The sequence below is a fragment of the Chinchilla lanigera genome, unplaced genomic scaffold (assembly GCF_000276665.1).
Source record: "Chinchilla lanigera isolate Chin_1 unplaced genomic scaffold, ChiLan1.0 scaffold00010, whole genome shotgun sequence".
Lineage (NCBI taxonomy): Eukaryota > Metazoa > Chordata > Mammalia > Rodentia > Chinchillidae > Chinchilla > Chinchilla lanigera.
This window is the reverse complement of record NW_004955411.1, coordinates 3,001,684-3,025,499: the sequence shown is the minus strand read 5'-3', so window position 1 is coordinate 3,025,499 and position 23,816 is coordinate 3,001,684. Positions and strand designations below refer to the sequence as shown.

General features: G+C 44.1%; 1 protein-coding gene across 4 annotated transcripts in view; it reads right to left on the bottom strand.

Annotated features, from left to right (window-relative positions):
- The window catches only part of Ick (intestinal cell (MAK-like) kinase), a 67,381-nt gene that overhangs the window by 39,607 nt on the left and 3,958 nt on the right, over window positions 1-23,816 (bottom strand). Inside the window, exons 1-2 of one of the 4 annotated variants that reach the window (XM_013510736.1) lie at window positions 23,671-23,689; window positions 1,706-1,969 (exon numbers count right to left, since the gene is read on the bottom strand). In XM_013510736.1, the coding sequence (XP_013366190.1) occupies window positions 1,706-1,806 (101 nt within the window). In that variant the 5' untranslated portion in view covers window positions 1,807-1,969; window positions 23,671-23,689. Of the gene's footprint in view, window positions 1-1,705; window positions 1,970-5,912; window positions 5,972-23,501; window positions 23,522-23,670; window positions 23,690-23,816 lie in introns of those variants that run through there. The other 3 variants (XM_013510737.1, XM_005377612.2, XM_013510738.1) reach the window with 3 other exon arrangements.

Below are 23,816 nucleotides of genomic sequence, written 5' to 3'. Positions count from 1 at the left end.
TGTTATTCTCCTATTACTTTATGAAATTTTATCTTTTTTCCATAAAATGAAAGAAAGAACATTTGACACAAACAGTTTTAGTCCATCAGACTGTGTGTTTCAAATGATCTCCTCAGTATGGAACGAGCAGGGAATGAGCAGAGCTAGGAGACCTGCAGAAGACCCATGGGCCAGGTGGGAGAAGGTACTGGGCTGAATGGGAGGCTGTACAGAGAACAGAGAAGAAGGAAGATCTGACAAAGGTTCGGCAGAGTTAACAGGACCAGGCAACCAATGGGAGGGATGTGGAGGAAGCAAGAAAAGAGGACGCTCAGGTTTTAAAGCAACGGTGGTGTCGTTTATCAAGAGAAGAGGAACAAGTGTGGGGTGAGAGAGGAGAGTATGCTGAATATGAGGTCAGTTTTGAACATGATGAGTCTGAAATATTTGCATGGCATCCAAAGGGAGACGCTAAGGAGGCAAGTGGCCATGGATGGGAAAAGCAGGACGACCCTCAGGTGGTGCCCAGCCACCTCCTTCCTGGTATTCACCCACCTCTTATCTCTCTCTCTCTCTCTCTATCTATCTATCAATCTATCGATCTATCAATCTATTGATCTATCAATCGATCAATCGATCGATCGATTGATCTATCTATCTATCGATCTATCTATCGATCTGTCTCCTTGCTTCTAACCAGTAAAATACAGTGGATGTCACTGTGGAGATTACAGTGGTATCTTGGTTCATGAACTCAATTCCTTCCATGATTTTGGTCACAAACCAAATTGGACAAGAACCGTCAAATTCAATGGTTAGGTTCCATATGGACCTAATGGGGAAATTTGATTCAGTTCTCATCCAGTTTGGTTTGTGACCAGAATCGTGGAAGGAATCAAGCTCATGAACCAAGGTACCACCGTAATTTACAAAAGCAAAAAAGACACGACTTCTGTCTTGGCGACCCTCGTGTCGCTTTCTTATCGTCTACATCTTGACGAAGCAAGTTGCCGGGTCATGTGCTGCTCTTTGGAGAGGTTCACATGGCAAGAAACGAGGGGCGGCCAAAAGCCAGCAGGAATCCGAGATCCTTGTCACAGCAGCGCACAAGGTTCCCAGGCTGCCTGCATTCACACGTGTGAGCTCAGAGGCGGACGCTTCCCAGCTTGGCCTTCAGTGGGATGCCGCCTGGCGGACACCGTGACTGCACCCACGAGAGACCTTGAACCAAACCTTGAATCAGAGCTCAGCTATGCTATGCTCACCCACACAAACTGACGGAGGACAAGCAGCAAGCCTTGGAATAGACTGTTACATGGCAGCACATAACCACCGCCACGGGTTATGCTCCAGATGTGAAGATCAAGGATGCAGGGGGACAAGACACAAATCATCAGACCACTCCACATTTGAGGGACCGAATTTAGCTCTCAGAGCTAAATTTCCTGTGAAATGACAGTCATGAGCCTACTCGTCACTGCCTCACAAGACAAGAAAACACAAGAAAAGCAGTTGTGCGATTTGTGAAGCAGAAAGCCTAACACAGGACTATTTCATGACCACTAACATGAGCCCTGCAGAAGCCCAGAACCCCAGCTTCTTCTCCACACTCCCATCCACTCCCCTTGAGGGACATCTCAAAAAACAGGCGATGGAGCAGGTGGAGTTGAAACTATCTTCACCATGTACAGCAGAAGAATTCAACAGGCCAAAGCATAACACCTACTTTTTAATAGCAATCAGTTCCCCAGACTCGATGCTTCTTCCTAGCAGGACAGAACCGTAGGTCCCATCCCCAAGCTGCTTGATCGTTGTGTATCTATTCATGGTGGGCCTGCTCAGGCCGGATGTGCATTTCAGGACTGAGGAGGTTCCGTCCTACAAGCCTCCCCAGAATGTAACCAGATTTTTCGATGGCAGCACCAGCACAAGGTATTCAGCAGGACGTGACTATCTCCCCAATACATATTTTCAAAGGTCAGTCTTCTGCCTGTAGGGAAAAATGAGAGTCAAGGCTAAATGCTCATGTACATTTTGAGCCTGTACATTTTTACAACCTAAATTGGGGTCAGTGAACTCTTACCCACAGCCTGCCTCCTCCGTTCTTACAAAGTCTTACTGGGCAGACTCGGACCCACTCACCTGCACAACATCTATGGCTATGACAGCAGAGCTGAGTGTCTGGGACACTGGGTGGCCTATAACGTCCAAGGAACTTACCAGCTGGAGCTTTGCACAAAAAGTTTGTCAGCCCCTGATCTAAATAATGCTCCTTCTAATGTTGTATAAACTAGAGATACTATGCTTAGAGAGTAATGAAACGAATCAGCTCCAATTCAACACTTTTCTGTTGACTAATCATTCTGGGCAAACTATGAAAACTATGGTAGATGGAAACTGCTGAGCTATGATAATCTGTGCTAAATATACTGTGTTCTATAGACTTCAGCTATGATTACCACAGTAAACACACTGAGCCACATAATGTTAAAACTAATCCAGGTGTGGTGGCACACACCTGTAATCCCAGCACTCGGGAGGCTGAGGCAGGAGGATCATTGCGAGTTCGAGGCCGGCCTGGGCTACAAAGTGAGCTCAAGGCCAACCTGAACTGCATAGCGAGACCCTGTCTCAAAAAGACAAAAAAAATGTTAAAACTAAGTTCTTCAAAAAACAAAAAGCTACATGTGTCTCATGAACTCCTTATAATTAAGTATCAAAAGTGTTACTTTTACCACTAGACATTCAGAAGCCAGACGAAAAACTAGTTTTCAAGATATAGAACGTGTCCCTTTCAATATCATCAGTGTGTGACTGATTGATTGATTGACTGATTTTTTTGAGACAAGGTTCACTGTATAGCCCAGGCGGGCCTTAAACTCACTGGGTATCCCAGGTTGGCCTTGGATTTATGATATCCCTGCCATACCCTCCCAAGTGCTAGGTTAAGGTGATGCCCCCACATGTAGCTGTGTTTTATTTTAATAGTAAGTCATTAATTTTCTTCATTTATATAATTAAGAGAGTTATTCAGCCTGCCTAAAATAAGCTGTATAACTTAAGTGATTGTAATGTCTTCAGGTAAACAACAACACATAATTCTTAAATAAGAACAGTAAAAGTGTACTTCAAAAAAAAATACCATTTTCAAACTAATGATCTAAATAAAGACTCAAAAAATGACTGGAGGAATGTGAAATTCTACATCTAAAGCCAGTCTATAGCTTTTAATCAATAAATGCAGACAGAAAGAGGGAAATAAAAGATTCACTATTAGGCTAAAACTAGCGGGATTTGTTGCAGGGACAGCTCATCGATGGATGCAAAAATAAGTGGAAACGACACCTGTATAGTCTTGAGGTATTTCTAAAATATTACTAACTTCAAGGGGGAAAGATGGTCACTTCAGAGGGAGAAAGCAGCAAACCCCCTTGCCCAAGTGATCAAGTCCCCCAGAATCAGTGCTATTAGGACATGACTGGATACGCTCTGGACAGGAGACAAAGAGAAGGGTACGGCACCCCTTCTGTGGTGCTCCTGTAATGCAGAGCACCCAGACCCAGTGAGGAATGCGGTGTTCTACAACGAGTGGCCCATATTCGTCAGAAGTGTCAAGATGATAAACAACAAAGACTAAGGTACTGTCAGACTGGAGACAACGAAGCAGACATGAGAACTGAAAGCCGTGTGAAATCCTAGAGGAGACCCTCAGACAGCAAAGGCACTGGTGGAAAAGTCATCCCTTTGAGCAATAATAACGCTACAATGCTAATTTCCTGGTCCTAATCATTGTTCTACAGCAACAGATGATGTTAATGTCAGAGAAAGCTGGGGGTGAAGAGTTTCTAGCTCTCTGTGTTGTGTGTGCAGGCTTTCTGAGGCTAATTTAAAATTTAAAAATAAAAAATAAATCCAGAACGTTCTTATGGAGGCAGTTCACGAGCTTGAGCAGTCCTAAGAAATACAAAGGTCGTGGCTGTTTTCATCGCACTCCACCATATAACTCAAAGAGCTTTTAGAGATCAAGCTTGGTCCCATTGGTCTCCAGCTCATTCCTCTTTCCAAGAATCACTTGTAGGCCTCTGGTTAGAGGGGCACTTTCCTTGTTCTTCAAATTCCTCTGGACCAGACTCCCCACAGCATCCTGGGCCATCTCTCTACAGTGCTGTGCACCGCAGCTATTAACATTTACCAAGCACCTCCTGTGTGACAGATCCTATGAAAGTGGTTCCTTCTTTCAAAGACCTTGGAGTCTCCCCACAGAAAATGAGTGGGCAGGGACACAGGTGCTCATGAATACAAACCCAGCTATTCCAAGCAGCCTGGGTGCTAAGTGTGGGGCTGGGAGAGGAGAAAGCCCCTTGCTTCCAGCTGGGATCCGAAGGGAGCAAGAAAGGTCTTCAGGAAAGACTAGGTCCTCAAAGAAAAGCAAAAGCAGGTGCTTTTGTATGGCAAGCAGCGAGGGGTTCCAGCGCTCCAAAGAGCAGAAACAAAGGCACAGAGGCTTAAAAGAGGTGGGGATTTGGAACAGGAAAAAGGGAAATCCAGAGTTTTGTTCTGGAGGACCTCAGGTGCCATTTTAAAAAACATAGGCTTTGACGAGATTCTGAACTGCAAAAGAGGAAATGCTATAACGGTCATTATTTGGTCAATGGAAATGATTGAATATGGATGATAGATCAGAAAAACATTGTATCTGTTAATTTTTTGAAGCTGCTGCCTGTGCTGTGGTTCAGTAAGAACATGATCTTAATCTCAGACAAAGGCTCCCGATACACGCAATTTACAGATGCTCCTCAACTTATGACGCAGTTGTGCCCTTCATTGTAAGCTGAAAATATCTTGGGCTGAAAATGCATTTTATATACCATACCTAACCTCCCAAACATCACAAGTGGCCTGACCTACATTCAAAGTGCCCAAAACATTTACATTATCCTACCGTTGGGCAAAATCGTCTCACTCATAGTGTTGAATATCTGTGTACACATAAAGATGAGTCTGAGGGGATATCAAAACACAAAACACAATATCCCAAAAGTGCTGGCAACACAACACATTCAAGAGGATCCGTTTTTACCCTCTAATTGTGAGCCAGACTGGGAGTTGTAGCTTGTTATGGCTGCCCAGAATCAAGACAGTATGGTACCACACACTGCAAGGCTGGGAAAAGACCAAAACTCAAAACTCAAAAGTACCCTTTTTACTGAAAGCATATAACTTTTGCACCACCATAAAGGTGAAAAATTGTAGTCGAACCCTTGTAAAGTTGTGGGTCATCTGTACTATTGAGTGAGCTGAACAGAAAGTGTGTGTGTGTGTACACAGAGGCCCAGAGGGTGGAGGAGCCAAGGAGAGAGCACGTTAACAAGAGGTAAATCTAGGTAATTGTTGAACAACATTCTGAACTGTATCTCTTGCCCCTCAGATTCACAGGGGGAAGCTTTAACTTCCAAAGTGCGTGTGGAGACTGAGCCTATAAAGAGGTTATCAGGTTCCACAAAGGGCTAAGGGGACAGACCTCACAGATTAGTGTCTTGTACGTACCCTCTGCCATGTGCGGACCACCTGAACGCTGTTTGTTATAAGAGTGCACTACCCAGCAGAAACAGGTCCTGCTAGAAATGTGTCATACTGCACTTCCAAGAAAATAAATGTGTGCTGGTTAAGACACCCAGGCTATGTCATCCTGCTATGGTAACCAGAGCAAATTAAAATAGAGCACATGAATATTTTTTGTACTACTCTTGCAAATGCTCTGTAAGTTTGAAATTATTGTAGATTAAAAGTTTTAAAATTTCTCCTCAAAATGGTAAAGGAAAGGAAGCTTTAAAAAGATATGTGCATCTTATTAAGCATTTTAGTTTAGCTTAGGATACACAAATTAGATTTATTTAATGTTAACTTGCTCCAAAGACAGAACAGTATCATACCATATGTTTCCTCCACTGGTGATCACTGTCTTGTTGACTACTTAGGATTCCAAACAACATACCCTGCAGAAAATTGGAACAGAGTGTCTTTATCACAATCTGATAAAAGCCATTTATGACAAACCAACAGCCAACATCATATTAAATGGTCAAAAACTGAAAGTTTTCACTCTAAAATGAGGAACAAGACCAGTATGTCCCACTCTCACCACTCCTACTCAATATAGTTCTGGAAACATGAGCCAGAGCAATTAAACAGGAGAAAGAAATAAAAGGAATAAGATAGGAAAGAAAGAAGTTAAATTTTCATTATTTGTGCATGACACGACATTTTATATAGAAGACCCCCAAATACTCCACAAGAAGACTTCTAGATTTAATAACCAAATTCAGCTGGATACAAAGTCAAAACTCAAAAATCAGTAGCATTCCTGTACACAAACTCACTGAGAGAAAAATTAGGGAAACTACACCTTCATAATAGCATTGAAACAAAAATGAAATACTTAGGAATTAATCTAACAAAGGAAGCAAAAGATCTTTACATTGAAAACTGTAGTATTGTTAAAACAGGATTTTAGAAAATAGAATGATATCCCTTGCTCTTGGATAGCAAGAATCAACACAATGAAAATGGCCATATTCACAAAATTGTTATACAGACTTAAAGCAATCCTGATCAGAATACCAATAGTACACCTCATAAAATTAGAGAAAACAGTCCTAAAATTTATTTGGATTCATAAGAAACCTAGAATAGCAAAAACAGTTCTGGTCAACAAAGGCAAGTCAAAAGGCATCACAATCCCTGACTTTAAATCATACTACAAAGCTACCATAATAAAAATAGCATGGTAATGGCAAAAAAATAGACCCAGGGATCAGTGAAACATATTAGAAAATGCAGAAACAACTCCAAACACACTCAGCCACCTTACCTTTGACAAACGGGCCAAACAATTTCACTGGAAGAAAGACAGCCTCTTTTAATAAATGGTGCTAGGAAAACGGGCTTTTCACAGGCAGAAAACTGAACCTTAGACCCATACCTTTCACCATGTGCTAAACTAAAATTGAAATGGATGAAAGATGTAAATATTAAAACAGAAATACTAAATAGAAAATAGAATAAGTAGAACTCTTAAAGACCTAAGTGTAGACGAAGACTTTATGAACAAAACCCCAATTGCAAGGGAAATATTACAAAGAATCAACAACTGGGATCTCATCTCATTCACCAACAGAAATTTTTGCCAGCTATTCCTCAGACAAAAGACTAATACCTAGAATAGATAAATAACTCAAAAAACCAGACCTCCCAGATTTAAAGACCCAATCCAAAAGAGGGCATCTGAAATGAATACACACCTCTCAGAGGAAGAAGTAGAAATGTCAAATAAATATATGAAAAAATGTTCAACATCACTGGTCATTCAAGTGATGCAAATCAAAACAGCACTGAGATTCCATCTCACTTTTGAAAGAATGGATATTATTCAGAAATTAACCAATAATAAATGCTGGCAGGACTGTGGGGAAAAGGGAACCCTTCTCCACTGTTGGTGGGAGTATAGACTGGTGTAACCACTGTGGAAATCACTGTGGAGATTCCTCAACAAACTGGGGCTAGAGGTTCCTTTTGACCCAGCTATTTCCCTTCTTAGTATCTTCACGAAAGAATTAAATACATCATACCACAGTGATATATTCACATGCATGTTTACAGCAGCACAGTTTGTAATAGCGACATCTTGGAAACAGCCCAAATGCCCATCAACTGAGGTATGGATTAAGAAGATGAGCGTTTTTTTATTTATTTATCTTTTTGTTTTTTGGGTTTTTTTCCGGTACAAGGAATCGAACTCACGACCTTGCGCTTGCCAGGCAGTTGCTGTGCCGCTGAGCTAAATCCCCAGCCCCGTTTTTATTTTCTATAATGGAGTACTGCTCAGTCATAAAGAAGGACAATCTTGAGATATTTATAGGTAAATGGATGCACCTTGAGACCATACTATTAAGTGAAATAAATCAGACACACATGCCTAAACATGTTTTTCTGGTGTGAGAAACTGAAAGTGTAAATAAAGACCAGACTGTATACTAGATATTACTAAATAGGAAGAAAATGTTTAATTGGGAAGGGGAACTAGGGAGGGGGAGGGGGAAAGGAAAGAAGGGAAAAGAACAAAATGAGAAAAGAAGGGAAAAATGGAAACAAAGCTTTTGTAAATAAGGAGGGGAAGAGGGGTTGAAAGGAGAGAAGGGAAATGGGAAAAAAAGAATAAGATACATCATGTATAGGTACAAAATCCGTATGATGAGTGTGATCATTATATATATTTAAAATATACAAATAAACTTAATTAATAAAAAAGAAGAAAAAACAGCACCTGGCTCTCAACAGAAGCAATCCTGGCTCTACATCTTTTCCCACCTCCTTTTCTTCTTATTCATATTTACGTTCACATATTGTTGGCAGAACATATACAATCTATACAATCCATAATTTATTTTCTGACAAATTAAGGCTCCCACGTCATTATTTTATGTCATCTTCTAAAGGAAATTGGAACTTTGATTTATCAGAAATTATCTAACTAATTAACTACAAACTTTACTTTTAAAAAAATGTTCACTTTACCTTAGAGACAATAGGAAGTCAATTAAAGTTTTTTAACTAGGGAACTAACATGATCAGATTTGAATCTGTAATCCCATTAGAAAAATTTTCTTCATGTCCACTCAAAAATTGCATATGCTAATTTAAGCTATTTTTTCATGTTTACTTTTTTGTGTATATAAAGAAATCACATGAAAATAAGTAATCAGGTGTGTCTCTCTCACCTCTTCTTCTGCCTTAATTGCACACCCTTTCCTCCTAGGACCCATTTTCCACTCCTTTAATTATCTTTGGCATTCACCTCTGCATCCTCACAACTTCACCTCCTTGATGCATTGTGGTGACCAGCTTAATAGTGACCTGTTACAGTGGCATGCAGACTTGCACTGCCTTCTTCTTTACAGTGTCATTTTGCTATTGGCTCACATCTCCCAATTATTAATAACAAAAGCCTTTCTTTGAAAGCTAATGCCTCACTATTTCCTTAAACTGTGTAATTAGAACAATGCTTTATAGATTAATGCTGTGAAAACTATTTGTAAAAGAATTAAGAGCTTCATAGTTTGGACCATTCATTCAACACACAATCACCCCAACAATTTCTCCTTGTTATAATTTGTCATACTGTCAAGGAACACAATTCCATTATTGTAAGACCTGACTATCACCATACCATGATAGAGGCTTTCCAATAATGTGTTATTTTGGGTAATTAAATTACAATGGTACCACAGATCAGACCAGTGTCTCTTCATGTACTGATGTCAGCTTGACAGTGTGCAATTCTAGTCAGATTTTACTGTGATGTAAACATTATGCAAGGTCTCTGGGACACATTAGAGATAATATAATGGTCTTTCCTTTAAATAACTCACAACTGGCTCATGCAAGAAAAATGCAAAAGGTGCTGTAAGAACGTGATGGTTGAGAGAGCGACCAATTCTTTGGGAGGAAGGGAGAAATCAGATAACCCTGTAAGAAAGAGACAGTATTAAGACACTAAAGCATAAGGAAGGTTTATTACACATTAGAGGAGATAAAGGAATCACTGGAGGAGAAAACTGTACAAAGGTTTGTAGGTACAGGACCTTGACATGCTGGCAAGGACAAAAGCCTAGTGGTTCTTACCCTGTCAGAACATTAGAGTCACCTCAAGAACTTCTAACATCTATGGATGCCCAGCTCCACCCCAAGAGGCAAACTGGAAGTGAAAGCTGGAAAGCTGTCCAAGCCTGGACAGCTTCCAAAGCTTTCTCAGTGGGGCTACCGCACAAAACCAATGGAAGGCAGTAGAAAAATGGCAGGAAATAGCTAGAAGCTTCATTGTGTATCACGCAGGAGTCTGGTTTTTATCCTGCACAAGCGAGCACTCAGAGTCTCTAATAGATAGACAGCCCTGAATGGATGTTAGAATAGAGAGAATACAAGCAGAGAGACTGGTAGATAGACTACTGCAATTGCCCAGGTAACACACCATGAGGGTCTGAACAAGCATACCGGACTGAGTGAATCTGAGACAGAGGAGCTTCAGTTGGGGACAGGGAATGTGTGGGTACGGGTTATCTGAACAACGTGACAAGACCTGGCTGTTGTTTTCCTGGATGTTGAACTTGAGGTACATATAAAACCGCTCAATGAAATGCTCACTAGACAGCTGCAAATATCTCTAAGGTTGCTTTTCTTTTTTTCCCGGAGACAATGCATTACCAGAGCACTTATTAGGAGCACAGTATCTGACAAGACTGATTTATGACACAGCTCCAGAATACTCCACTCACATAGAGCACAATGTGAACGGTGCCCACTGGATTTGTACAGCACAATGGCCATGGGGCCGAGTACCATCATCCCGCTGAGTTACTGTTTAATTCTGGCTTCCAAACTTCAGGTGAGATTAAAGAACATAGTGAGGGCCATAAATGAAAGCACAAGAACAGCAGTGGAAGAAACACAGTCGGCTTGAGACAAAGAAGACTTAGGAAGCCATGATATTTGCTTCAGGTATCAAAGCGGTATCAGAGTGAACTGTGACCACTGTGTGAGTTTTCTGTTCTCCACACTAGAGAATTATTTCTCACACTGGAAAAATCTAGTATTAGCCAAATCAGCATCAGAACAGAAGCAGTAGTCAATCCACAATTCTGGGCACATCCTAGCAAGATTATATAAATGGAGACAGACAGATATGCACATATGATATGTATATGTGAGATCAGTATTCAGTTAGTCATCATTTTCGTGGTGGCCCCAGTGTGTTGACTCGTATCAGAATCAGAGTAAAGAACAAAAACTCACTGTTTCTGTAGGAAAACCAGTAAGATCATGGACAATGGCACTAGGAAAGGGCGGGCGGCTGTAGAAGATGCCATTGCTCCCTACACAATAGCAATGTTACCTTCTTGCATAGTTTATGGAACCCTTATTTTATTTAGGATTCAACATACTCAGGCATGACAGCCACCTACTCCAGCTCCAAGCAAAGTAACCGCACCTCCTACGGAAAACCGCTCAGGAGTGGGACTACGGATCTCAAGAGGTCAAAAGGGAAGTAAGATGCGAGGGAAAGAAAAGCTTCTAAGGAGTCTACTCCCTGGTAACGGCAGTTGACAAGAAGCTGCTCCGTGTTTCTGCCTTGAGCATGGTTGTGCAAAACTGTGTTACTGAGGGACCAGGAAGCCTATTGGTGGCTATGAGACATCCAGTGGAAGGGTGAGAATCCCAGCTGCGGAGGGTGGTTAAACAGAAGGAAAGAGGCCCAGTCCTTCAGGCCATCAGCGGGGCTGCGGCATGGTGTCTGCAAACAGCTGCCTTTGATTTCTTGTTAGACGACCTAATTAAAGGTCTTTGTTGCGGGAGTCACTATTAGTCTATCAAGTTTAGCTGAAAGCATTCCAGCTCCTACGACACTGACAAGGAAATGGAACACAAAATTCCCTACAGAAAGTGATAGGCCTTCATTGCTAGCACACTCGTGAAGACTAAAGAGGCACAGCTGGAGATACATGAAATGAGAAGTCATTTTCTATCAGCCTGAAGTTAACTTTTCATCCACCATTGTGTGCCTCCACTTGGAAAGAACATATTGACATAAACATGATACAGAACTCTTGGTGGTACAAAAGGGAATGTCTAAAAATGGCCCTGGGTATCCCTCTGGGCTTTCTGGACAACTAGCTAGCTGGAACTGGGGCTTCTCTCTTCCCCCCAAGGTGTTTCCAAACCCAACTCCCCTTGGCCCTTTACAGTTGCCACATGGTAGGCAGATGCTCTTCTAGAATACTCCTGCATCCCTACAGCTGGCACTTAACCCCAACTTCTGCAAATCCTCCGATAATCGAATTCTCTGACTATCTACTCTGCATGTTCAACAAGTTACAGTGGCCTGACATGGAGATGGTAAGAAACGGGAATCCACGCCCTGTGTTCTCGCAGTTTCTCCATCTGGAGGTTTCTGCAAAGGACTGCTTCCCTCACTCGTGCTGTGTGAGCTTGTGGAGTATGTGTAGCCCTGTCACACAGCAGGCAGCAGTCACGAAGGGATCTCACCTTGCATGAATAATTGGAGCCCAGCGTGCGGCCCACTCTCCACGTCACCTACGGTGCACTGTGCCAACAGAGCTATGTCATGAACAGCCAAGGGTCTCCTGGGTTTTAGCAGGAAACAAACTTCCACACACTAATGACTATTTTTATTGTACATTTCTCTTTGACATTTAATGGAAAACACCTACACCTAAGTAGTCAGTTCTCCAAAGAAAGAAGGAGACAAATATCAGAGATGTAAAATGTATACATAAAATAGCTATGCATAAAGGTGGGTACTTTGGCATGTTTTATTCACTCGGAGTTTTGAAATGTTCATTTAGAGCGATAGCCACCGTGATGTTTAACCGTATCTAACTCAGATTACAACTCAGCATAGACATAAATCCCTCCTTGGCCACTCTGCGTCCTCTCCAGCACACCATGTCTGCTTTTTGCCACATCTTCCCACAAGCCTCCCCACATAGACTCTAGCCCCAAAGGAGAAACAGATTTTACTGTTGGGTTCCTTACAACTCGATTAAAAAAAAAAGCAACTATTATCTTTGTAGCAGTTGTGAGGCTTACCCACCTTCCTCATTGCACAATATAGAAAGATGTGAAATATTTGAAGTGAAAAATTCAGAATAACGCCCTATACTTGTTACTGAGACACAAATCCGAAGAGCTATGAGTAGATCTGTCTCTGGAGCCCCAGTCATCTGCCTGGAGTGGTGACACACACCTGTGACAGGGGATGGAGGGGGTGTGTCACGCCAGAGGGGTCCTTTCCCAGGGAGCCCAGAGACAAGCACGGTTCCGTGTGCAAGGAACAAATCACTGTGGATCGGCTGAAGGAAGGCCTGGGGCCACTACCAGATTCTAGGTAACAGATAATTTCTCTTCTCATGAACATGTCACTCATCCACATTATCAGCCATGTAAGACTGACAAAAAGTAATTTTTAGCAAACATAAAAAGTGTTTCTTAACAACCAGGCTAGTTTCCCACGGCTGCTGTAACAAATTTCCAAAAACTTCCTGACTTGAAATAACAGAGATTTATTCTCTGGCACTTCTGGAGCCCAGAAGCTGGACACTGGTGCCACTGGGCTAGAATGAAGGCGTGTCGGCCCTTCCTCCAGAGGCTCAAGGTGGGATCCTACCAGTCCTTGGCTTGTGGCTGTGTCACTCCAATCTCTGCCTCTCATTACCACACTGTCTTTTCTTCTGTCTTCAAACCTCTCTCTTGTAAATACCTGTGTTTGCATTTAGGGTCTACCCAGATATTCCAGAACTACCTCTCCATTTTAAATTCCTGAGTCACATCTATGTATTCTATTTTGGCCTGTAAAGGCGGCATTCACCAGTTGCAGGGATTAGGAAATGCTAACCTTATGGGTTATGATTTAACCTATCATTCTCCAATTAAAACACCCCAAACACTTTCACAAAGATTATTTAAAATTATACAGCAGTGGTTTGCATTCATTTGAAGTCAAGTAGTTTAGGAATAAAATCAGAAACCTATGCTACTCAAAGAACATACGTCTTCCTCTCTTGAAATATAGAAACACCCTTTAACTTTCACAGTAGAAAAGACTTCATAACTCTAGCCCTGTGATAGCGAATTTTTTAGAGACTTGGCATCCAAACTGCAACCCAGAACCCACTTATTTATTATAAAGTGCCAACACTGCAATTAAACCTGAATACTGAGGTTTTAGTTTAGGGAAAACAACTGTTACCTGATGCTCAGCTGCTGGGGCAACTTGGCTCATGGGCCAACAGTGAGGGCTCTGCGTGCCCTCTGTGGCCCAGGTGTCATAGGTTCGCCACCACTGCTCTAGCCTGAACTCTTGGAAGGGATGGCTTTAGTACATGGAGATTCCAGCTGTGTGGACCAGGGCCTGCAAACTGGCCATGCAGAGCTGAATCCAGAGGCATGCTTTGACTCTGTATTAAAATCAGGACATTTCATACACAAATCCAAATTTGGGGGCTTTTCTGGAAAACTGAAGAGCTAACAACATGCAGTCTTTAGCCCCTGGGGCAATAAAAGCTCTGTAGGTGGGGCATGCACTCTCCTTCTCACAGGCTCCTCCTTGCTTTCCATGCCAGTCTGCCTGTGGTCTTTCAGGGTGTGTGCCTGAAAGCTATAGCTACTTACTTTACTGAAAGAAAACCATTTCTCAACAAAGAGACTGAGAAAAAGCAACTGCTTTTGCTGCAGCACTAAGAGAAACAGACCCCAAGTCTGATTCCTGGGGCCCCAAGAAGAACTCGATGACTGCATTCATCTGCTACCACTGTTAAAAGCCAGGCCACCTCAAGAGGAACTGCCGTAAGAGGCCCCCCGGGCCATGCCCTGAATGCAAAGATGACCACTGGAGATTGGTCTGCCCTCTGAAGCGGAGGCCCCAGAGCTCAGACCCATCCTACCAGTTAGTCCAACAGGAGTGAGGAGGCCCAGGGCATACTCTGCCTTCTCCCTCTGGCCAGACTGTCATCTCCATGGAGGAGCCCTGGGTAATCATGACTATGGAGGAACAAGAAAACAGCCTGTTGCTAGACACAGGGGCAAGTCTCTCAGTCCTTCTTTTCAATCCTGGCCTTCCTTCCAGCTGTCATACCTCAGGGACAGGAGTCACTGGTGAGGAGGTAATATGCTATTTTTGACAACCCTTAGGCTGTAACTACTTGTTAGATCCTTTTTGTGTATCTCTGTCTTCCTGAGAAACCACTTTGAAGATACCACCATGTATTACAGCAGCCATTGATATTTTCCTACTAATCTATCCATAACTCTGTAATACTTATATTGTTCTATCCTATTTCGTAAATGGACGCATGTTCATTATTATGTGTTTCCTACAACAACCATTGAGAATAGTTAATGATTATTCAATAGGTCACTCATGTATAGCTCTATTTATTTTCTTTAGAAGCCACTTTGAAGATACCAAAGTATAGTACAACAACTGTTGATAATCTCCTACCTCTTTTGTCTGTAACTCACTATTATTTGTCTATTTGTTTTCCTGAGAAACTATCTTGTAGATAACGATATGTAAAACAATAACCATTGATAATTTCCTACCACTTTGTCTGTAATTTGGTAAGCCCCCCCATTATTATGTTATCCTTCTTTTACTCTTTAAAATTAAAAAAAAAAAAAGAAAACCATTTCTCTCTTCCTAGGCCTTTAATATAAGTGGCAAAGTACAAGGTGAAAGAAAAAAAAGCCTTCATGTTTAAACTCTTTTTTAGGAGAAAGCAACAATTTCTTATGATTCGACCAGCACAAACCCAGCTTCCTCAGGTCTTCCAAGTTTCCTCCTCTGCCCTGGCAGTGTTCACATTCAGCTCCTGGGACAGACAGCTAATGGTGCCTGTGAAGTGAGAAGTGAGGAGAATGAGGCAGCCCATCCATCACTTGGCGAATAAGCCTGGAGGGACCAGCAGTACTTCCAAATACCACTCCGAGCCCAAGAAGCAACTGGAAAAAGGCACTCATGAGCACTAACCCATACACAGCATCCTAACACATCAAATAGATCAGACTCGACCTATCAGCCTCCCCTCCTGGGCTCTCAGCAGCACCAACAGACCCCTGGTGCAGGAAATGCAGGCAGAGTGGGTCTGGGGCCCCTTGCTGCGTGGCCGTGGCCTGCCGTGACTCAGGCCATCTCTTGGGCCTCTGTCTCACTTTCACTTGGACTTGGTGCTAGGAGCTGCCCTCTCCTCTAACGCTCTGATTCTGTGAAGCTAGCACTTGTCTAAGAAAAAGACAGATAAATGTTTCCACTTTCCCTGCCATGCACAAAGGCCAGCAAAGAAGCCAGGGCCCTGGACGGGCTCTCTATGCTTTGGTGTCCCTCCCTCATGACAGGAACAGGTCTGTCCCCCAGGGCCGCAGCCAGGCCCTAAAGCTAGGATCTCCCCCTTTCCTTCCCTCAGTCCAGCTCGCACATCGGGGTCACAACCTCCCGCCCCACCTCAGACAGACCAAGCTAAGGGTCCCCGCCCACGCCGCCGCCGCGTGCTGTTCCCCGCTCTGCAGCCCCTTCCCAGTGGCAAGCGACGTTCTGGCCGCCTTCTGCTCCAGCTAAGACACAGCCCACGCTCCTTTACCTCCAGGTCCTCATCGCCCCCACACACACTTCCTTGCACACAGCAGGTTCTGGAAAATTGTTTGGCTGGCCCAGATCTGGAGCTCTGCCTTTGCTATTTATTTTCTGTACCTCCTGGTGTAAGGACTTCAAAATGCTCAGTGCTTTTATTTCTTCACATCCTGACGAAACATCATCACATTTTTGACCTGACTAGAAATGTTCTGAAGTTCTGAAGCGGAAGAACAGGAAATATCACCGCAGAGCAGGGCCAGGCAGGGCACCAGGGTCTTCGGGGCCCTGCTCAGGCCTGTCACTTTGGGGCAAGGTTTTCCCAGCTCACAGAGAAAGGCAGCTTCAGGGCTCTTTCAGTAACTTCTAGCAAATCTCTGCAATAAACGTTATGACTCTCTTGCTAGCTGACACTGGGGAGAACCTTCCTGTGCTCCGCCCCAATTCCCTGCCCTCTGCTTCAGTCCTTAGGGGAGGGAAAGAACATCTGCTTTCGACCAGCGGCTCACACCGGGCACCCGCTCACTCCCAGCCTAGAAACGGGCTGGGCACGTGCTCTATCGTTGTCCACTTTTATTTTAACGGTCATGGAATAAATGTCACAACTACACATTTTTTAAGATCCAAGGTGTAAAATAATACAAAAACTTGGCATTCTCCAAGAGCTGTGGTTTAACAGGCCCATTTACACTCTCCAGACCCACAGGAGATGCACATTTCCCTTAGGTTTAATCACTTTAAACTGGAAAGATTCCGTTACTTTCATCTATCCTCATAGGAAACCTGGATTATATACAAAATCACTAACTGACCCTTCTCTTGGTACTTGTGAATTTCATTTTACCTTTGTAGGCTTAAAATTTTTCTTCAAATTCTAGGTTTAAATGTGCAAAACTTTACACAAGTCAGTACCTACAGTTTGGATCTGAAATGCCCTCTGAAGGCCACCTGCTGGGCATTTGGTGCGGACTGTGGGCTTCTGGCCGTGACTGGATCCTGAGGACCCTAACTTCATCAGCAGATTCATCCACCGGGACTCATCATTTGAGGACGTAACTGGACAGAAGATGGCATCAGAAGGTACTGAAGGACAACGGGTCATGACTTTTCAGTCTACATCTTACCCTGGCCCCCGCCTCTCTGGCTCTTCTCTCTGCTTCCTGACTACAGATGTCCTCTTCTACCATGGCGCTCCTGCCTTGGAGCGGCCGGACATGGACTGAAGCTCGGAAACTGTCAGCCAAATCCCTCTTTGAACTGTTATTCCCAGGTGTGTTGTCATAGCATGGAAAGTTAACCCAATACTATCAATTTCCTTTTAAAGGGTACTAAAAATAGTGCATGTAGCTGGGCATGGTGGTGGACACCTGTTATCTCAACACTCAGGAGGCTGAGGCAGGAGAATTGCTGTGAGTTCAAGGCCAGCCTCCACTACAAAGTGAGACCTTGTCTCAAAGAACAAAAAAAAAAAAAAAAAGTACATGTAGCTTATATTTCCCTCCCTAGGGTCTAATTTTTCTATCTATGTACATTTTAGCAAACAAATCTCTTTTTCAGCAAACAAACCACTTTTTTTCAACACTGGGACTAGCAGCAGATCAAAAGAAACTTCTTTATATGGAACCTGCACTGTCTTCACTTTGACAAAGGAATACAGTAAAAGTGTTTTCCGCTATTTCATTGCTTTGATGATAGATGGGGTGGATAGTTACCTAGGATGCTGTCTTTAATGCTCTAGAAATTGTGTCATGCTTTTAGCCTCCTCTGCTCTTTGAACACCCTGCTTTTGAGAAAAGGCCTCATGTACCAAGAACAAGGTACACACAGCCCGCTGCTTCTGCTGCAATGCCAGGTGCTTGGAGTCCAAACCTTTAAAAAGGCTCCAGTCACTTGCACATGACTTCTATGCTAGAACATGTAAGTGGCCACTGAGAACTGTGAAAAATAAAGTAGAAAAAACAAAATATGCCAGAGCTGGAGAACGGTACCTTCACTCTGACCCCGTGATGCTCTGGGTGAGCTGGGAAGAGTCTCCCAGCTTCCTGAGACTGTGGTGGGTGCCGCAGTGCTGCCCAGGGCTTGGCTGAAGGCAGCTGGCTTGGGGGAGGGCCAGGGAGGGCCAGGGAGGGCGAGGAGAAGAGGGGAAGGGGCATGAGGACCCATGTGTTCAAGCTATGTAAATAGCACCGTGGTGCATTTAACCAAGGAGCAGCGTTGAGTAGAAGATGCTTCACTACCACATATAACAAACAAATCAACAAAGTACATTAGGAAAAAATAGTGACAATATAAAAATCAAACAGAGCACAGTCAAGACACTTTTTTTTTTTTTTTTTTTTTGGTCTTTTTGAGACAGGGTCTCCCTATGCAGTTTAGGCTGGCCTTGAGCTCACTCTGTAGCCCAGACTGGTCTCAGACTTGCAATGATCCTCCTGCTTCAGCCTCCTGAGTGCTGGGATTATAAGTGTGTGTCACCATGCCCGGTCAAACACACTTTTTCTGTGAAGGGCCACACCTATTTGAGGCTGAAGGCAATACATCTCTGTTACCACCGTTCAATTCTGCCACAGTGTCATGAAGCAGCCAGAAACATTATGTAAATAAAAGGCCTGGGCTGTTTACCAACGGAACTTTATTCACAAAAACAGCCTGCAGGAAGGCTCTGGTCCAAAGGCCATAATTTGTTAGCCCCTAAAACAGAAAAAAATCCCACATAAGCGGGCATACTTTATATTTTTATTATCATTATTATGATTATGATTTTTGAGTCAGGGTCTCGCTACATAGTACAGATGGGTCTTCAACTCATTATGTGGCCTGGGCTGGCCTCAAACTTCTGGTGATCCTCCTGCCTCAGCCTTCCAATGCTGGTATTACAGGTGTGTGCCTCCATTCCTGGCTTCATATTTTGCATGTTAGCGCTCTTCATGTAACCCTCATTGTAGGGTACAGGGTCACATACGCGAAGTGTGTTTGTCCCCAGAATATAAGCTCTGCGAGGCAGAAATTTTGTTATGTTCACAACTGTATTTCTTGTACTTTTAAGAGTATGGGGCATAGAGTTGGCACACACATAGGTGCTCGTAATAAAGATGTTTTGAATAAAGGAGTGAATGACTGAATGAGTGACTTAGGAACATCCAGAGGGTAACCCTAATTACAGATGATACCATGGAACCTCCTTCCACGGCCATGCCTCACGTGTTCCTTCTTCGCAAAACTGGGCAACCACACTGGGACTAACTAAGGCACCAAAAGTATGAGTCCTTCTAAAAACCATAATTTAGGAAAACACTGGCTTTTCAACAACTAAGATAACAGGAAAGCATGTAGGGCTTGCTTTCTTCTCACTCAGCTTTGTCTTAGGTAAATAGTTCTCAAATAAATTCACTTTTATAGCAAAGACAATATCCAAGAGGACGAAACCAAGCACTATTATCTTCTCGGAACTACATGCTTAGAAAAATGCAGGTTGGTGTCCCTTATCCAACATGCTAGGGGTCGAAAGTACTTCAGTGCTTGGATTTTTTTTGATCTTGGGAGATTTGCATACATGCACAGTATCTTGGGTCGGGACCTGAGTCTAACACAGAATTCATTTATGCTTCACACACCTGCTATGCAGAGTCTGATGGTGATTTTAGGCAGAATTCTCAGTGCAGCTGCATCTTGACTGCAACACATTATATAAGGTCAAGTATGGAATTTTCCACTCATGCTGTTGTGCTGGTACTTAAAAAGTTTCAGATTTTAAAGCACTTCAGATTTTGGATTTGGGGGTTAGAGAAGGTCAACCTGTAGTAACTTTCATGGTATTTTCAAGTACATATTTGCACATTATACCATGATCATCTTTTTAGTTCTGGAACGTTATCTTTTCAAGTAGTCATAAGGACAGTCACACACTGTCAGCCTGTTATCATGCTATGCCTACAGAAAGGCAAGAAATGTCTTACACTCATCTTACACAGCCTCAAAAATGTGAGATTATCACAGCCCTCGGTCATCACCGCAGATTAACGCAGTGGTCACTAAGGGCCCTGTCACGAGGGAAAGGCACTAAACAAAGTGTGAGGCCCTACTGTAGTCTTTTCACTTCCAAAAAAATTGAGTTGGATGGTAAGTTTTAAAAACATTGAAGTATGATAATATATAACCAAATGCGGATTAGGACAGGTTTAACTGCTAAACTCGTGGGATCTACGTTCAAAGCAGAGCGTTGAGGAAACTTTAGATTATAGAATTAGAAGCATTTCTCTTTCCCTGTAGGAGAACTTAATGGTTAGCCAACAGTCTCTCTGGACAGATGAGGCCCAGAGACTCAACTAGTAAGAACGGGAACTTGCTATTCTCAGAATAGCGTATTTTTAAAATGAGTGACTATAACATACATTTCAGTCTACTAAAGGTCTATCAGATGCTTGCTTCTCCTTCTGTAAAAGGCATAGGAGTATCTTCCTAATCCTGCGCCTGTATAAAACCTCACACGTCGACTCAGGTCTGACTGCAGGCTGCACGGTGAGCTCATCACCACGCACACTCCTTTCTGACGATTCTACTTTCAGGGCACAGAGAGCCGGGCACACAGTGGTCCGCTGCACAGAAATCAGGAACGGAAGTTGCTTGCTGACTTTTGCTACTGTCGGACTGCAGGCGGGAGGGGCAGAGACTGAGCACAGCTGCCCACACCACCCTCTACCCAAAGGTGAGTCTGAGCTGCTCCTTATACTACTTTTTTGCCTGTAAGAGGGCATTTCTGATTTTCCTCCCAGCACATTTCCTTAGAATTTTAATGCAGTTTGCCTCAGAAAATAATTTGCTTCACCAAATTTGTTTTACAAAGTAATTTTCTGGAATACATGTATCTTGATAAGGAAGCTAAAGTTGTATTCCCAACGTAAGCACAACCAGAGGCTAGGACACGATGACACTATGATCTCAGAACAATGTGTGTAAGTCATCCGGCACACACCTGTGCTTGAGCCTTCCCCCAGTCCACGACGTGCACCACAAACTGTGCGAGCCCTATGTAAGGGCTTCACAATCGCTGGTCATAGGCCCTTCTCAAAACAGCACGGTCCTCAAAGAATCCTGGTGCAGGAACCAACAGTTCAGTGAGCTGCAATTCACTGGTATTTCAATAGCACACACAAGGGTCGCCGTACCCAGAATTCTGCCAAGCAGCTGCTAGGTGAGCTGTCCTACATTACACACTCGCATGTTCCACAAGCAGAAAACGCGTTGTCGAAGGACCCAAGTCAACAGAAGGGCTAGGTACATCTTTAACTCAGCAAGATCCTGCAAAAGGAGATGAAGAGGTTGCTGCAAGAACAGCAGGGAAAAAAAAAAATTTTTTTTTAAAGACAGAAGTGTTCCTGGCAAGGTTCAGATGGAAAAATAGCGACAGATCCCAGAGGCAGAGCTGTAGCCAGGAATAACTTAAATTCAAGCCACTTTCAGTAAGGGTAGGATATTAATACTAAGGATTCATTGGGGAGCTACCCTGGTCCTCTGGGCCTCAAGCCTGAACCACGACTTGTGGTCTACTACAAGTCAGTCTGCGAACATTTACCAAACACTGTCCACGCTACGGGTTCAGCACGCTGCTGGTCACTGAGCAGAATTCTGTGAGGTGAGAGCAGTCACTGAGTAGACACTGGAAACATCTTCACACCACAATCGACTGGGGGAAGCATTTTCCCTATTTTACACATAACAACAGTAAGGCTGAAAGAATTCCACGAGGACACGTGACTGAAAAGTGGCATTGGGCCCTGACCACAACACTGCCTGAGTCCAAAGCCCGTTAGACCACGTCACCGCACATAAAACATGGCTCGTTCCCTAAAGAAGTTTAAAACAACCTAAAGCCGTAGAAATCAATGCGGGCAATAGAGAGACTGGCTAACAAGTATCTCAAGACTGTGAAGAAAGGCAAGAGAAATGAACAGAGAAAATCTCAGAAAGAAGTAGGACTTGGGTTCCTCCTCCATGGATGGACAGGAGCAGTGTGAGCAGCCAGGCTTCAGTGGAAGGAGCCCGGCCCCTCAGGGCGCGAAGAAAGTGACAGGACATGGAGCGGAGGCGCACTGTGACAGGCCCTCGGACGCGCGGAGGTGCTCGAGAGCGTGGGTGAGGGAGGGCAGCTAAAGGCTCCAAGGCAGGAGCGCGGGCTCGGCTGGGCTTTCCAGAACGCTGAGGAGACCAGCGAGAAGCCTCCTGTTCGCTCTGGTTCACTCCTTGGTCGCGCATTCCGCGAGGCGGGTGACAGCTGGCTCCTGCGCTGGGAAGGAAGGGCTGGAGCGCAGGCACAAGGGAGGAGCCCCGCTGAGCAGGTGGCAAAGGTCTTGGAGACTCACTGAGGCAACAGACAAAATCAGGGGGAAGCTTCACCAGCGCCGTAATTCCCACCCTTCCTCGGAAGTCACAGAGCAATCACAACGAAAACAAACAGGAAAGGCCTTTCAGATGCTGAACCATCAATGCATAAAACCTGTGATAGCTCATGTACAGAGTCCACAGGCAAGAGGCGTCAGTGAGGAAACACACGTCTTTGGGACCACTTCCAGCGCACCGTCCCTGAGCAAGGACGGCAGGGGTCTGCGGGGGGTCGGGGCGCTCCCGGCCCCAACGCCCTTCGAAGCGGACAGAGGCAGGGCTCCTGAAGACACACGCTGCCCTCCCACCCGGGCAGCCCGACTCCGAAGGGGAGGAGAGGCCGAGCAGAAGGCTAGCTGGGTGTGGCGGCGCACGCCTGCAATCCCAGCACTTGATAGGCTGAGGCAGGAGGATCGTTGGGAGTTCGAGGCCAGCCTGGGCTACACAGTGAGCTCAAAGCCGGCCTGAACTGCGTAGAGATCCTGTCTCAGAAAACAACGACAACAACAAAAAACACCGGGCTGTAAGGCTGGGCCCAGGTCTGAGGAATGCACAGGCTGTGGTCTTCAACCAAAAACCCCAGCACTGCTCTCATTTCTCCACCCGCTTCCTAGGGTTTTACAACTCTTGGTCCTCACATGGATAGGAAGGCCTTAAAGATCCTTTACCACATTGCTGCTCTTTGTTGGGAAATTATTTCAAACGTGCATATTTACGCATATATTAATTCCTAGTACAGTTAAGCATATAGCTGAGGCACAACTTCTCAGTAATTTATATGTGGACTACACAAATTTTAAGCTCATTTAAATCTTATATTCAGCCATGACTCCATCCGCTATAGAGGGACCCCTGAACCCTGTTCACTGGGAAAAGCAAACTGTAACTATCAAACTTCTATTACTATAAAGCGAGCTCCAGACTAGGAAAAAAGAAGTGTCAATACCTTGGAAAAATCCAGCCCCGCTTCCAAAATGCAGCTTAGCCCAGCTTTAGCAAAGCACTCTATTGAGTTACAACCGGAGATGGATGTTCTCGTCTGCAGAAAGACCCACTACGCTACCCTCTGTCTAAGGGCTCAGCGTCACAGTCAAACTTGCAAAGGTTAACGTTACCCAAGAAGCAGCTGCTCTGGAAAATCTCTCAACACCCTGCCCGGAGCACGCACTCGGATGAGTACCGAAGGGCAGGAGGGATGCGGGGCGGGCGGGCGGCTCGGACCCCCGGCCGGCGCGGGCCTGCCCGGGATCGTCCTCCCGCG